At 28.9% G+C, this 16,503-nt stretch overlaps 1 protein-coding gene and 1 long non-coding RNA gene across 3 annotated transcripts in view; both read right to left on the minus strand.

Moving 5' to 3' along the window:
- LOC147801848 (uncharacterized) overlaps positions 1–16,503 on the minus strand; it is a 288,458-nt gene that overhangs the window by 105,207 nt on the left and 166,748 nt on the right. The gene's annotated exons all lie outside the window — the stretch shown is intronic.
- Positions 1–16,503, minus strand: part of LOC107454134 (aryl hydrocarbon receptor) — a 148,427-nt gene that overhangs the window by 61,860 nt on the left and 70,064 nt on the right. For both annotated transcript variants that reach the window (XM_016071206.4, XM_016071205.4), the window contains exon 3: positions 9,391–9,482. In XM_016071206.4, the coding sequence (XP_015926692.1) occupies positions 9,391–9,482 (92 nt within the window). The remainder of the gene's footprint in view (positions 1–9,390; positions 9,483–16,503) is intronic.

The raw sequence follows: 16,503 nt of genomic DNA on the forward strand, positions 1-16,503 counted from the left end.
AAGTTTCGTGAAATAACGAATGCAGTTAAAAGAATCATTTGATTCTGCAAATAAGTTATCATAAAAAATACTATTAAAAGCAGAAGTATACAAGAATCTAGGAATTCATTACTCAAAAAAGTTTAAATTGTTTTCGAACTTTGTTCGAACTGTTTCGATCTTTTAAAATTTAAGGTGAAAATGGTAATTTTTGTTCATTTATAAGTTAGTAAATGAATTTCGTAAACAATTTTCGAAATTAAAATAGTTAGACCAAAGCCAGATTCTTGCAAAAGCTTAGACATGGTTACGAGTTTAGGATTAATAATGACGCCACTCATTTCTTTTAAAGGAAGAAATAAAAAAAAATCAGCCTGTTTCTGACACTCACTTTTTTTATTGCAGAAAGCTAAAGTGTATTTTTTGTTAAAAAAGTGTTTTTTTAAGAACTACTCAGTTTTGTATTTTTTTGTCAGCGTTTTCAAATAAATGATTTAAAAATTGCTAATTTTTGACACATCTGCGCACTAAAAAATATTTTAAATCAAACTATGCTGTGTTATTTTATACACGTATTAATGCCACAAAGTTAAAAGTATCAATTTTACAGCTTAAAAATATCAATTTCACAGTTCATAAAAGTAAATTAAAAAATGAAAACTAAGAGGTTTCAAAAGCTTTAAATAAAATAGAATTTTTTGAAATATTTAATTAAGTGACAATTTCAAAAAGATCTTTTCTTCGGTAGTTAATATTGCTTTTATTATTTTCTTGTATAATTTTAAAGCTTAGAAATAAGAAATTTTTAGTATCTTGAAGAAAGTGAAGAATTCAGTCTGTGACTGTTAGACTTCATGTAACATGTGATAAGTTCAAAGGATATAATAACTCCATAGCTGATTATAATATCGATTACTGCAACCAAACGTTCAATTGAACCATCCAGTTTAACATGGAGGTAGTGCGCTACAAGTAGGGTGGTCGCTTTTCTTTCTAGTAAAGTGCAATACACAAAAGTCCTGCCAACTACTTTTAACGTTAGTTAAATTTAGTCAAATTCAATAAAGAAACTTGTTCAGCAAATGAAGGGAAATACTTATCATGAAATTGTCACCAACTTTTCAGTAAGTCATATAATTAAAATAACACGTCCCAGTGTGAAATTAAATGATTGAGTAGCTTTGACACAACCTTTAAAGTTTTTGAAAGGCTATCTATCACTTACAAAACATTTGAGACAGGCGATTATCGCTCTTTTTTTCTGCTGCTTAAAATGGGTAAAAACTAAATTTGTATGACACAACTCAAATTCAAAATTTCACTTGCATTTTTTAAAGCTTATCTAAAGCAAAAGGAAGTTCTTAAAGGAAATATATTGATAAAAACATAATGAAAGAAAAAAAAAAGTTGCATCAAACGAATGAAAGATCACGAATAAGAAAAACAAACTAGAATAGAGGGAAGGTGTTCCCAAACTAATTACCAGTCTATTATTACCTAGCAGACGGTTGCCGCGCTTTAATTGAGCAGCTGTTTTACTTCCTTTTTTTTCATTTTTTCTATGATATTTATTTTTCTATGGAGAGATTTAAAAAGTTATTTCTTTCATTATAAAAATTTGTTTAATAAATATATAAATATTGGCAAGGAGAATGAAATTCTAGTAAAATCACCGCACAAATGACATTTTTGGTTTAAAAAAAAATTGTTCATACAACGAAAATATACGGCATTTAAACCATTTATTTGGTAATTTTTCCATTCATACGAATATTCTCGTTTCCAAAATTGTACTTTTTAATAACCTCACATTTAGTAAAAAAAGTGAAAGTAAAATTTTACAGAATAAATGTTCTAATGTATCGTGACACTATTTTAGCAAAATCATTATCAATACGATTTTAAGATGTTCCCAGAAAACGGGTACCATATTCAAGATTCGATAGTTATTAGAGGATTCTTTCCAGATTTGTTGCTGTTCAGTCTCCATACAGAGGATATTATTGTTCTTTCTAGTAGTTTTTAATATTTCCCTTTCTTTAGTTGAGTATTTCAGTAAAAGGGTCTTTTATACAGAGGATTTTATTGGAAAAGATAGATTCTTTCTCTTGTTTTATATTTATTTTTGCTTTTCCTTAGTGAGTCAAATTATTCAAAGTTTTAAAAAATCTTTCAAAAACAAAACTTATTTTGCAAAGTCAAAAAAATCTTTTAATTTGTATTCATTCATAAAAAATAAGCTTCTGTCTTTGTACTATTTGAAATGCATTCATTATTTTATGCTATTGTTGGGAAGTAAACGATCTTTTTCTCTTAAATAGTCAAATAAAAATTATTTCTCATTTTAATTTGAAATATGCCATTACATTTTAGTGGACATGTTGTAAAATGGATATCCATACGAAAACCTTTAAATTGGTAAATTTGTAAACGACCCCTAAGCTATTAATATGTTCATATTACTCATATATACAACATAAAAGCACTCAGGTATAAAAGCTTAGGGGTCCTTTAGAAAGGTGAACATCATTAATAAATAAAACATGTCACACTAATAGAAACCGTTTCCGAGAGGGAAATTCTCTTTTCCATTCTTTATTTATTTGATTACAGGAATTTCATAGAAAATGGTTGGATTTTAGGGATGCAAAAAACATGGATTTATTCTTCTTTTTCATACTTTTTTTTAAAATCCATATCAATATTTTTACGTTGATTTTTCTTGATTTAACTATCATTTCCATAAAGTAAAAAATCAAATCAAATTATTATTTCTCCTTTTTGCTACTTTTTGAATACATATTTATATTTTAACGTTGATTTTTTTTGATTTAACTATCATTTTCATAAAGTAAAAATTCGTATCAAATTATTATTTTTCTTTTCGCTACCTTTTTAATCCATATTAATATTTTTACGTTTTTTTTTAAATTTAACTATCATTTCAGATATATCAAATTCATTATCAAGGTATCCGACTAATTTCAACATCCTTTTTTAAAATTATTATTATAAAATTTTTGAAAAAAAAAACTAGTTTATTTGTTTTATAAATCACCATTTTAGGTTCGAAATATAAGGCATTTTTTTGCATATATGCTGTAAAAAAATTTCTATCCCACAAAACAAAAAATTCCTTAAGGATTTTATTAAGAAGGCTATCAACTATGTTTTGAACAATTATCTTAAAAACAAGTGCATATACTACTGAGTTACGGATCAATGTAGTTACAGAAGCAAATTTTTAAAAATTTTCGCATTTGTCTTTGCGAAAAACATGCAAAGATATTCTACTTTTATCTCTTGATCTGTAGTTAAAAATGTGTGTGCTATAATCATAAACACTAAAGAGAAATTATGTATATATATATATATATATATATATATAGATAGACAATTATTTTAATTGTTATATATATAAGACAACTTGAAATATCGTGTTTGAGGTGGTGTAAAATGAAAAAATCGGATTTTGAAATAAACGCACTTACTGACTTAAAATCACTGGTCTATCCAGTGTTATCAACTTGCACAAAAACTGCTATAACTTTGTAAAAAAATAGAGTAAAAACAAAGATAAAGTATTTTTAGAAAGTTTAAATTACAGGAATTTTAAATTTATAATAAACTCAATTTCAAAAATTTTGTCCAAAATCATGTTTTTGCACTAGTCAGGTACGTTAATATATTTACTTCACCCGAAGGTGAACTAAAACAGGTCGGTAAAATTGTATTATGACAGAAACCTGTACTAAAGTACATTGTTAAAAATTCAGAGCCTCATTGCACCAAAGATTAGTATTCATTTGCTAGCTACACAAAATGGAGATAAAGTACATATTTTAATATTTTCACTAACTCCAAATATCAGTTGAAGGTTGTACCAAAAGTAGGTGTTTTGAAGAAACACATAATTTTATTCTTTTTTTTTCTTCATATAAAAGCAGAGGAAAGTTTCACTATTATCAGGTATTTTTAAAGCACTCAAATGCTGCCGTAAGTAGGTTACTTAATGACATACCCTTAACCATTTTATACAGCTAATCAAATTAAAAATTCAGTGTAAAAGAAATGAACTCTAATTAATACAAATAAAACATTTACCTACATAAATGAGTCGATACTTGAAACAACAGGAATTAGTCATCCCGATACACCGAGACCGAGTTGTAAAGAAAACATGGCGTTGTACACAAATATCGTTCACTTTAAAGTCACCGTCAAAGTTTTGTGTCTTGTATCAAATTTTGGTGCAGTCAGTTGCACCGTCGAAGCTTTTCTCGATCACACTTCACAATTTAGTAGCTTAAATAAAATGATTTTTCATTTATTTAAACTTTGGTATAATGTGAAACTTTGCACCAAATACAGGTTAAAGATTTATTGAGCTTTTTTACAGTGTATCTGAACGATTTGACTGGATAGATTTCATCAAAATGCGCTTAAAATTCCGCTTAAATGCCTCACCCATGCAGTGAAATATAAATAAAATTTTAATTTTGGAAACAGATAATTTATGTATGAAATTATTTATAAAAGTTTTTTGAAAAAACATCTATCTCCATACTACATTGTAAATGAACTCCGTAGATATTTAACCATTATTTGAAGTTTATTTTATTTCAGTTGCACCATAAATTGTGAAGTATGATCGAGAAATATTTCCACGGTGAAACTGATTGCACCAAAATGTGGACGCAAAACTTTGTCTGCATACTGAACGATATTTATTTACGACGCTTTCTTTCCAGCTGTCTGGATATATTGGGACGAATAATGCATGTTGTCTTAACTTATTTCTTTTATGTTGGCTTTCTAATTTGGTTGGCGGTATAAAATGGTTAGAGGTATGTCATAAAATAACCTACTTAATCTGCATTTAATCTGCAAAAATACCTGATCATGGTGCAACCTTTCTCTCCTTTTTTAAAAGAAAAAGAATAAAAAGAATGAAAATAGGTGTTTTGTTTCTTCAAAAAAACCTACTTTTGGTGCAAACTCTACTAATATTTGTAGCTAGTGAAAATACCAAAATATGGCGAAATTGAGCTCTATTTTATGTAGCCAGCAAATGAATACCAATTTTTGGTGGAACGTGACTCGGAATTTTTAACAGTGCACTTAGAAATTTTTCTGGGTGTATCGCACCAAATAAAGAAAATTTTTTCACCTTCAAAATAATGAAGTGATTTATATTGGATGTTTCGTAATGACAACCCTTAATATATTTATTTATAATTTTTGACAAAAATAAATGAACAGAAGAGGGTGATAAATCACTATTGAGAGAAGCGAGGTGAAAAAAATCAATTGGATTAAAACATGAAGGCGTTTTCTCTGGGTTTTTTTTCTGGAAATCAATGTTATGTATACTTGAATAAGAAGTGTCCATTTTTTTTTTTTTTTTTTTTTTGCCAGCTAAATATTTGAAGGCGGTCATCACTGAATCCTCATTTTTAAAAACTAATTTTGCATCTACTCAATAATATGGTCTTAATTTAACTAATTTTGACCCAAAAATCTTGAAAAAGTTTTTAATTAAGATTTTATTTTATTTCATAACCGTCGTTGAATAGAGGACCCAATTTTTGGGTTTTCAACTACTAATGCTCAACTCCGTAACCTTGTAATTTTGAACCCAATCAGGAAGACAAGGGAACTCCTGGATCAAGTATTGGGAGAAATCTGCCTTCATGGAGGACTTTTTGATAGAACTAACCCGCATTTGCGTTGCATGTAGAGGAAAACCACGAAAACCTCCCACAAATAGCCCAATGGCACGAGGATTCTAACCCATGATCCGTTTACCACTAAGGGTATTTGCATTAACACTGTGGTCGACTTGAGCCGTGTGAGGAATTCATATCGACCAGCCATCTCTGGGGATCGAACCCAGTTCACGTCATTGGAAGGCAAACACTCTATCCCCTTAGCCACCACGGCTCAAAATTAAGTATAATTGATTTCAGTTATTTTTGAGAACATGATTATTTTTATTACTCTCAACTAAAAACATGCATGCCCAATTTCACATTCACTCAATAATATGGTCTTAATTCAGCTAATAATAATTAGCCCCGAAAAGCTTGAAAAAGATTATAATTAAGTTTTGAATCGATTTAAACAATTCATTAACAATTTGTACCATAAAATCTTTAAAACTAAATTAAAAATGATGTACACGTAAGTGCATAGGGTCAAATTTTTACTATACGTACAATGAGAAAAAAAATATATTGCCAGGACAAATTTTTGTTAAAATGATCGAGAGTTTCATGTACTAAGTTCCAATTTAATAGCTTAAAAGGTTTACTTAAATATGGTAATTGAATTGTGCTAACTATAAGTTAACGAACAAGATAAAAAAAAACATATTCTCTGAAAAAATATATCTTTTTGTGAACGGTTTTGAATTCTAAACCATCAATCATAGGAATATGATTGATAAATTCGTTTAGCCAGATACTATTTCATATAAAAAATAATTAATAATAATTATTTTTTTTATATCATCAGGGAGAAAAAAAGTTAATTTTTCAGGAATAAAACCTTTTATAATTTCAAACTATTTAATTTTAAAACGACAAAATGCTAAATTTCATTGAAATCCGCCGCAGAATTCTTAAAACAAAAGCCAAAATTTTTAAATTTTCATTTGAACATTTTTTTAATTAATTTTTTTTCTTGTGCAAATATGCAAAGCAGAAAAAAAAAAGATTTCGATGCTGACAAATAAGTTTAATTTACATACATAATAGATATTCATAAAACATACACTGTAAAAAATGGCGCCACTCTGGGTATTTTCTACCGTCAAATCCATTATTACCGGGAAATTCTACAGAACAAAAAGAAAAATAAATCTGACATACAGTAAATTTTACATTTACCTTGAAATAACTGAATCATTGTAATTAAATATGGATTAATGCGAATTAAAAGAATGTGGAATATCTGGCTGGGAGGAAGCAAGATCTATTGCTAAAGACAGGAGGCGTTGGAGGGATATGCTGGAGGCCTTAAGTGCCCAAGGCACGTAGAGGATAAGTAAGTAAGTAAGTAAAAAATACGTAAAAATACGTATGTAAAAAATACGTAATATGAAATTTTACGGAAAAAATGGATTTAACGGTAAAATAGATTTTACGGATATTGCACTAAGGCTACTTTTTACCCTAATTTGATGTGAGATTTTTTGCAGTGTATTGGCTAATTGAAATGTAGAAATAACTTTTCAAAAGAATTCATATACTCATGTTTTAATATACTAAATACAGTTGGACCTCTATTTAATGAAGTCGCTAAATCCTGATAAAAAGCTCGTAATATGGAAAATTCATTCAATAGAAAATCACAAATACTTAAACAACACAAAAGAGGTTTCAAAAACACTAGGCCTAATTAAAATCTTGCAAACTAGTATCTACTTATTAATTTTAACCATAAGAGAAATCTGCACGGAAAACAAAACATTATCCAGTGTTACACTACATACATTTTGAACCAAAAAAAAGTTGCATAAATCTATAGCTGCATTTATTATAAAAGTAATTTTAAACATACATTCCAACATGCGTACATAAGTACTGGTAAAATCCGTTCATTTTGTTTTAGTTTTTCGTTTCAGATGCAAACAAAGTGATTTCTCTCATAAAATTCGTTGACAAGTTTGACTTTGGGGGAAAGGGGATCTCAAAGAAAAGTTTGTTAAATAGACTTCGCTATTTGGAAGTAAGTTATTTTATGAAGAAATCTCCAAAATGTCCTCGAAAAAGAAATTCACAAAATGGAAGTTCGTTAAATAGAAATTTCTATTTATGAATACATTTCTACAGAAAGTATTACGATTTATGAGAAAAGTCTATAAAAAAAAAACTTAATTATTTTCGATACAAGTTTATTTTTCAAATCACACTTAAAAGGGGTCGGCTGAAATAGATTACTTAAAAGGGCAAAAATGGATTCAATTTGCGGGAACTTTCTCCCCTTCGTTGTCCTAACTGATTTAATGACATGGGGTGTTTAGGGGGAAAATGGGTTCTTTTTTATTCATTTTTAATAAATTCAAAAGGTTTTTATTTTTTTCTTATCCTTTACGTAGTAGCTTATTGTTTTTGCGAAACATTCTGCAGTCTGACTTCTATTTAACGAACTTCCATTTTGCGAATTTCTCTGTTTTGCAATTTTTTTCGAGGATCATTTTAGAAATTTTTTCGAAAAATAACTTCCAGATAGCGAAGGGAAGGAACTTTTCTCTGATATCCATTTTCTCAAAATATTTCATAACATTTCAAACTTACTTACTCATTTTATGGTAGAAATGACTTGATTTTCAAAGACTTTTAGAGAAAGCAAACAAAAATGAACGGATTTTATGAGTAAGAATTAAACTCATGTATGCTTAAAATTACTTTTATAATTTTATACATAAAATGAGCTTTTTTATTTGAAAATTCCATTTCTTTTATGGTTAAGATTTATAAAATAAATACTAGTTTACAAGGTGTAACAATTGCTATTTTAATTAGTGTTTATGAATTTAATGCCTGTTTTGTGTTCAAAAAATGATTCTCTATTTAGCAATTTTCCATATAACAAACTTATAATCGAAACTTGGTTAAATAGATTGTCTTTTTATTTTTAGGACTATTCTATTCATGTTCTAAATTAATTGTTTTTACAATAAATTGTATCGTAAAAATTAATTTGATTACTTTTATCTGGATTTTATCAGATTGATATTATAAATTTCTGAGTACATTAAAACTGGTAGCAACTATTTTACACCAAAAGTAGTGCAATGGAACGGATAATTCACTATACCACGAACTATTCTTGGTGTTTGATGATGACAGTCTCGGGACAAATTATTAGATTGGATTCTATGTAAAATCTTAATTATCTATACAGCTTTATTGGTTTGCACTTCTTAATGCTTATGATTAATTAGTTAAATTAGACGATATATTATGTAAACATAGAATATTTATTACATCGGGTATTATATTAGTGTATCATAATAATTAGAACTAATTATTAGACGCACTGTAGTTTTTTGATAATTACGTGTTCTGCACGAGTTTGTATGCTATACTTTTATATTTAAACACACATGTAATGGGTTTTAATTCGGGAGATTTTTCATATTTGTATTTATTTTTAACGTATTGCATTACAATGTTAATTAATTGATACAAAATGTAAACAAACGTAATTAAGAATTTACATAGAATGTGTGTGCCAGGGACTGTATTATCCTTGGTGTTTCAATATAACATTTTTGGTGATAAGATACACTAAAATTTTTAACAGTTTTTGTTTAAATTGTAATTTCTATAATTATTGAATAAATAAGTTTGATAAATGTAATTGAATGAAAAAAATGTTATTGAAGAAGGATTTGATACACACCTGCAATATCAGATCACCTTCCATAAGCATTTCAGAATATAATAAATCTCTGGGTTTCAAATCTGTTGAGTCTTTTTCCCTTCGAAGTGCAACTGGAAGGAAAACAATCAACATTTACTTTCAAGTATAAAAACTTTTTTTTTTACTTTACCGTTTTAGCTCCTCAACCTGTTTACACAACATTGGACAGAAACGGTACACTGGTGGAAGAGACAACTACTGTTGTAGTTCATTTACGTCACAATGGGCTATTGGCGACGGTCTGGGAAACATCCCTGAGGATGATCACAATTTTGGTCCTCTGCAGAGGGGATGGCACCCCCGCTTCGGTAGCCCGATGACCTGCACGCGAGCACTTTACGGTAGAACAGTTTAACGAGGACCGCACACCCTCGGTCCCTACGCAGACTGATCCAACCACACGCACACTGACTGCAGCAAGTGATGCTTGATCTGCTGGGAACCGTGTCGATTTTAATGAAATTCGATACGTACATACATTGATGCAATACAAGACCAATAACAATTGCAATACACACTAATGATCGTGCTCGTTGGAGTGGGAAGGTATGAAATCACGCCTGTAAGATTTGTTCACTCTGCAACCTTCCAAAGATCATGCTTGTTTATTACAATTGTTGAACGCTTTTGTATTGTACAGATCAAATCGGTCCAGTAGTTCTAGGGATTAATTTCTTACACCAGTGTAGATCACCCAAGTTCAGCGTCACTGGCTGCAAATAATGTGTGTGACCACTCTTATAAGCCTACTGTTCTGCCTTAAAGTGGTCGTCAGAATACTACTACATCGGCAGAGAATTAATCTAGTAATGGTAAAGGATAATCGGCAGACCATCACCCATAGACCATTGTGCAGCAATTGTGAGACGTAAATAAAGTACTGCCATTCCATGTTTAATCCTTAGATGTGGAGGACTTATTTTAGTGTTCGGCTTGGTACTTTATTTACTGCACTATGGGCTATTGGCGACGGTCAGGGAAACATCCCTGATCCGAAGACATCACAATTTTGATCCTCTGCAGAAGGGATGGCTCCCCTGATTTGGTATTCTGATGACCTGCGCACATTGCGGTAGAACAGTTTAACGAGGACCTATACCGCGCACCTTCGGTCCATACGAAGGCTGATCAAAGTGGTCACCGACCCGCTTACTGACAGCAGCCAGTGATGTTTGACTTCGGTGTTCTACTGGGAACCGTGTCTCTATGATCAGTCCATAACGGAACCGGTAAATATTCAATTAAATTTTTTACCGAATACCGAGAAAGTAATAATATTGCAATGAGAAAAAAGTATGGTAAAAGCTATCATAACATGGTAAAACTCATCATGTTTCTGGTTCAATAGGAACACCAAAATGCTCTTTAATTATTGCCGAAGCACTTTGGAAAAAGCTATCAATAAAATATGGTCTTATAATATGTGATAAAAATTGGTAAATCTGGTAAAATTTGGTAGTTTCATCATTATGCCTTAGAGCATATTATAAATAGCATTAATTGGATTAAATTTACTTTTTAACTATGTATTTTTTATTAAATATGTAGTAACAAGAACTGTAATTTTGAAAGCAAGAATTTTTTGCAAAATTGCTTCCATATGAACGGAAAAATTACAAAATGAATGGTACCGTACAGTTTGATTTTATTACCAAAATCATATTTTTTTTAACCAGAAATGTTATTACCATACAGTTCGGTAATTTTATCAAAAAATTTTTTTCTCTGTTTGTAAGTGAATGTTAATTTGGAATTATATATTTTTACTATTTATGTACGATTAGAGTAAAAGATACTTAATGCAAAATTACCAGTTATAATAAATTTAAAAAATTCCTTTCTTCAAAATATTAAAAATGTGAAAACTTTTATGAGTAAATAACAAGTTATTAATAATTCCCATGCACATATATAAACAAGTTATGACAAATAGCGAATCTTCATGGAATTCATTAAATGGAATGGGATTCATTAAATGGAAAATCAATGGAATTCATTAAATAATTTATTAACAACAGTATCGGGAACGAACTGTATCTAGTGTCTAAAATTAAATTGAAATTTAGTTTAATAAATGTATAACAACATCAATCCAGATAAATTACTTTCAGACTTTTGCATAACTAGGCTTATCCAATGACTCAAATAACACTCGCATTTATGAGGTAGATATAAATTATTCACTAAAAATGCATCTTGCTTAAAATTGGTTTAAAATAGATGAAATAATTCTTAAAAAAAAAAAAAAGATGGAATAAAATCCTAGTTAAAGTATCTAAATAATTAAACAACGAAAAACCGATGCAGATAAAATCTAGTTCAAATTTAATACAATGAATATGTTACCAAGCTATACCATTCTAAAATAACCACACTGAGAGAAAAGTATGGTCAAAACTACCATAATATGGTCAAATTTACCGTTTTTCTGGAAACACCAAAAAGCAAGGTAATTTCTACTGAAGCTCTTTGGTAATGACTATTTGGTAAAATTAACCGTATAATACAGTTTTTATTGCTATATTGTTTTGTAGTAAATGCGATAATATTAATTGAATTATAATTAGATAAAGTTACACTTATCCCTTTTATTAACCTTCAAAACGTAGCTTATTAAAGTTAGCATAGATAATTACCTTTTAAAATTACCTAATTTTAAAAGTGCTTGAGTTTTAGATGAGGCAAAAATGTTAATTTTGATAACCTCTATTTTGTTTAGCAATTACTCGTTAACTTACTTGCTTTATTACTATTAATTACTTATTTTCTCTATGCAAGTAGTAAGTTAACAACATTTAAAATTATCAAAAATATATATTTGTAAATGTGCTGATGAATGAAAGAGCAATTTTATGCAGATCCAAAAGATACTACTTATTAAGCACTTATTTATCCATTCTGTCAAGGATTGAAAATATTGTTATGTAACGTCATACTTTAAATAAAGGATTTTCCAAAAATGTAACGCCGATATTTTTTCCCATACATCTATTGTTTGAGATAATCGATGCAAAAACTTTATTAGCAATAATTTTTTATAATTGGAAAGGTATATTACATAAGAAGTGTACGTCTAACATAAATATTAATAGTTTTGTCTACCAATAAAGTAAAAAAATACATAAAATGATGAAAAGAAATACGTAAAATAAAATAAATAAATTTAAAGGAAAAATAATAAGGTATATAATGATATATCAGAAATAAAAGAGTAATAAGCAAAAAATTCTTGAAGGGTTCGACCTTTTAAGAAATGAATTAGAGTGATTATTTTTTTTCACTAATTTAAATAGAATTATCAATTTTTTTTATTATTTCGTTAACGCAAATTTCACACCATTAGTTCAAAATCAGAGAAATGAAGAAAATAGTTTTGAATTACTACCTAAGAATTTGATATAAATCTGCTGTTTGAAACAACAAAAAAAAGCTCACTTCAAGTAAAAAAATATCTATTTTTTGTATCGTATTTGGATGAAAATCCGTCCGAACCTTAGATTTGACCTACCTGTTGAGGTTGAGAAAGTGCAAAGGTCAGACCTAACTTGATGCGTGAAATCTATTTTATCTTATTTTGCCTGTCATTCAAAAACGGAAAGTTAACACCGCTTACATGAAATTTAAGTTAGAAGCCCCGAGGAAATACTTCTAGGGTTATTCGAACGATTTCAACGTTCTGGGAGAACAGAAAACTCAACATTTTTGTATTTGATTTACATTGGTTTAAACTCATATATTTAAAATTTTCTATTCTTTGTTTTCATTAAATTTTTATTTGTTTTCATTATTTTGAATTTTCTAATTTGTTTTCATTAAATCACCGGGGTTGCAATATCTCACAATTTTTACATTCTCTATCGGGCATGTTAGTTTACAATCTCGAATATCTGCCTATTAAATCACACGTTAACAATCTGTCATTAATCAATCGAAATTAACGACATTTTATCAACATATTAACTTTAATCTTAAGTGCGAAATATAAATAATAAAAAGCAAATAATAATAATGATATAACATAAATCAAAAGTGTTAAAGGTTTTTATATTATTGACAAAGTTTTAGGTATTATTGACAAAGAGTATAGGCGGAGTAAATTCAAAGCATTATTATAAACAAAGAAATTTTACCACCTAAATTATTAAGAACGATTATCAAGTTCACGACTTTCAACTTGCCATTTTAAAAATGCTTTTAATTCTTATATTAATTATTTTTTGATGAACAGCAACTGAGGTAAATTTAGTTTTCAATCATAACACGCATGATAAAGGGAATAAAAAAAAAATAAAAGGATTGCTTTATTTAATAAATTCTAATTTATATAAAATTCAGTAAAGTCTAAAATATTTATCCCCCTCCCTTGATTATGCTTCATCTCCCTGACATCTTAGCAACTTTTGACAGACTTCGAGGAACGCTTAATAAATATTTTAGTTCTGATGAAATACTTACATGCCCGAACGGAAATTTTTATGAACTGGTCATGTCGGGCAATATACATTGGTGCCAGAAATTAAGAGAATTTGCAGACTTGACCGATTATCTCTAGAACTACTAGATCGAGTTTCATGAAATTTGATGTGTACATACAATGCAAAACAAATAACCATTAACAATTGTAATACACACTCATGATCGTGCGAAATACTCGTTGGAGTCAGAAGGTACGAAACAGCGGTTGCAGAATAAACAAAAAAAGAAGGGTTAATAGGGGGTAAGGTCCCCTCTTACGGATATACAAACCTTCCAGCGCGATTTCATGATTGAAATAAGACAGTTTATGATGTCTTGTGGCAATTGGTCTGAATTGTCCACTTTCATACCTTCCGACTCCAACGAGTGTTACCCACGATCATGCTTGTATATTACAATTGTTGAATGGATCTTTATTTTGTATTGTATTAATGTATGTACATATCAAATTTCACTAAAATCGGTCCAGTAGTTCTAGAGATAATCGATCAAGTCTGCAAATTCTCTTAATTTCTTACATCAATGTAGTTTTCGATCATTGCTCTTCACATGTGAAACTTTTTTTGCATTTGTAGCAATTAAAATTATAGTTTTATTATTTGTTTAGTTTACACAAAATTCTTTTTTGCTTGTCTTAAAAATGTGTTATACTTGTAGAGAAATTAATTACTTTCTGTCAAGAAACATTTTCAATATATATCACGGAAAAAAGGTCAATATTTCGTATTTTTACTAAAATAATTCCTTTTAAAATAACGAAAATGAAAGCGTTAGTCATTACATGTTGGAAGGCATTCTTTCGTTACTTATATCAATTTTATTGTCATTTTGTGATTATGGTAACAAGCATTATGCAAAATTTTTAATATGCATTAGGTTAAACATTTAAACGCGGATAAACACATTTTTTTGTCCTCATTTTACACGTGGTGTTATAAACTTGTATATTATACATTTATGATAAGATTTTTTCAAAATGCTATTCTTTCTGCTCTATGTTTCTTCATTATAATTTGAGGAAATTTAGAAAAAATGCAGAGTGTTTTGTAATGTTTTATGTTTTTTTATTGAAAGGATAATAGGATGTGAGCAGATAGCGTGCTGCTAATTTTTTTGAGAAAATCACACTACAATTTTACGCTTTAAAACTTTTAATATAGTTTGAAAGACTGGGAATTCTGTATTATTTCTTTTAATGCTAAATGACTAAAACAATTTTTCAAATAATAGGATATATGTAGAATAACTATGCTATTAATGCTACACTGTTAAAAATTCTGAGCTACGTGGTACCAAAATCGGTATTCATTTGCTGGCCACATAAAAGGGAGCTCAATTTTACCATATTTTGGTATTTTCACCTGCTCCAAATATCAGTTGAAGCTACCACCGAAAGTAGATGGTTTGACGAAACAAAATACGTATTTTCATTATTTTTTCTTTTATAAAAGCATAGGAAGGTTGCATCACTATTAGGTATTTTCAAAGCTCTCAAAAGCAAGTCAAGGTTGCTATTTACCGGAAGTAGGTTATTTTATGACATACCTCTAACCATTTTATACAATCAACCAAGTTTAAAAATTCACCGTGAAAGAAATGAACTCTAATTTAGGCAAATAAAACATTTATCTAAATAAATGAGTTGATACTTGAAGCAACATGAATGAGTCGTCCCTAAACACCGAGACTGAGTTGTAAAGAAAACATGGCTTCGTGAACAAATATCGTTCAGTTCATAGTCACCGTCTAAGTTTTATGTCTTTTACCAAATTTTGGTGCAGTCAGTTGCACCATGGAAGTATTTCTCGATCATACTTTACAATTTATGGTGTAGCTAAAATAAATGTTCTACTTAATTAAACTTTGGAATCATAAGAAACTTTGCACCAAATACTAGCTAAAGATTTATCGAGTTTTTTTTTTTGCAGTGTAAACGTAAAGCATGGATTATTAAGTATGCTTGCCCGCATTGAGATAAAAATTCAGGCAAAAGAAAAAAAAACATTTCTAATATATTTCAATTCTAAATTTTAAAAATTTATAACAATTTCTGATTTTAAATCATTTATTTGATAGTTTCTCTGTTCGTAAGGATAATAGTTTTATAGAAAATTTTGGTTCTTAAAAAATAATTCTTATTACCCGCACATTTAGTGCAAATAATGCAACACTGAAAACAAATTAACGGAAGAGATGATTTTTAGGTCATAATTTGAAGAATCACGATAAATCTACCTGATATATCAGAACGTACCATTTATTTGTTGTTTTTGTACTTTGTTACTTGTACTTTAATAGTTGTACTTTGAAAGCAATACTACTTTTTATCTAATAGAATGGAAATAGACCTTGTAATTTCCTTGGCATGGTTTATTTAATATAGTGGCATTCTGTGATGATAGAAACTTAATCACATAATGTAATTAAGTCATCTATTTCTAATTATAATAATATTCATTTCTTTCCCAATAATTTATTTTTTTAATATATTTCTGAGTTATAATAGAGGGAAAAAGGGATATTTCCTTTAAGTGTCAAGTGCGTTAAACACATTAGACTTATGTGACCTTGGTTTTTATGTGATGATTATTGGTATTTACTGTCTAATTTCACTTT

Source organism: Parasteatoda tepidariorum, chromosome 11 (genome assembly GCF_982258835.1).
Source record: "Parasteatoda tepidariorum strain Cologne lab strain chromosome 11, Ptep-v5.0, whole genome shotgun sequence".
NCBI lineage: Eukaryota > Metazoa > Arthropoda > Arachnida > Araneae > Theridiidae > Parasteatoda > Parasteatoda tepidariorum.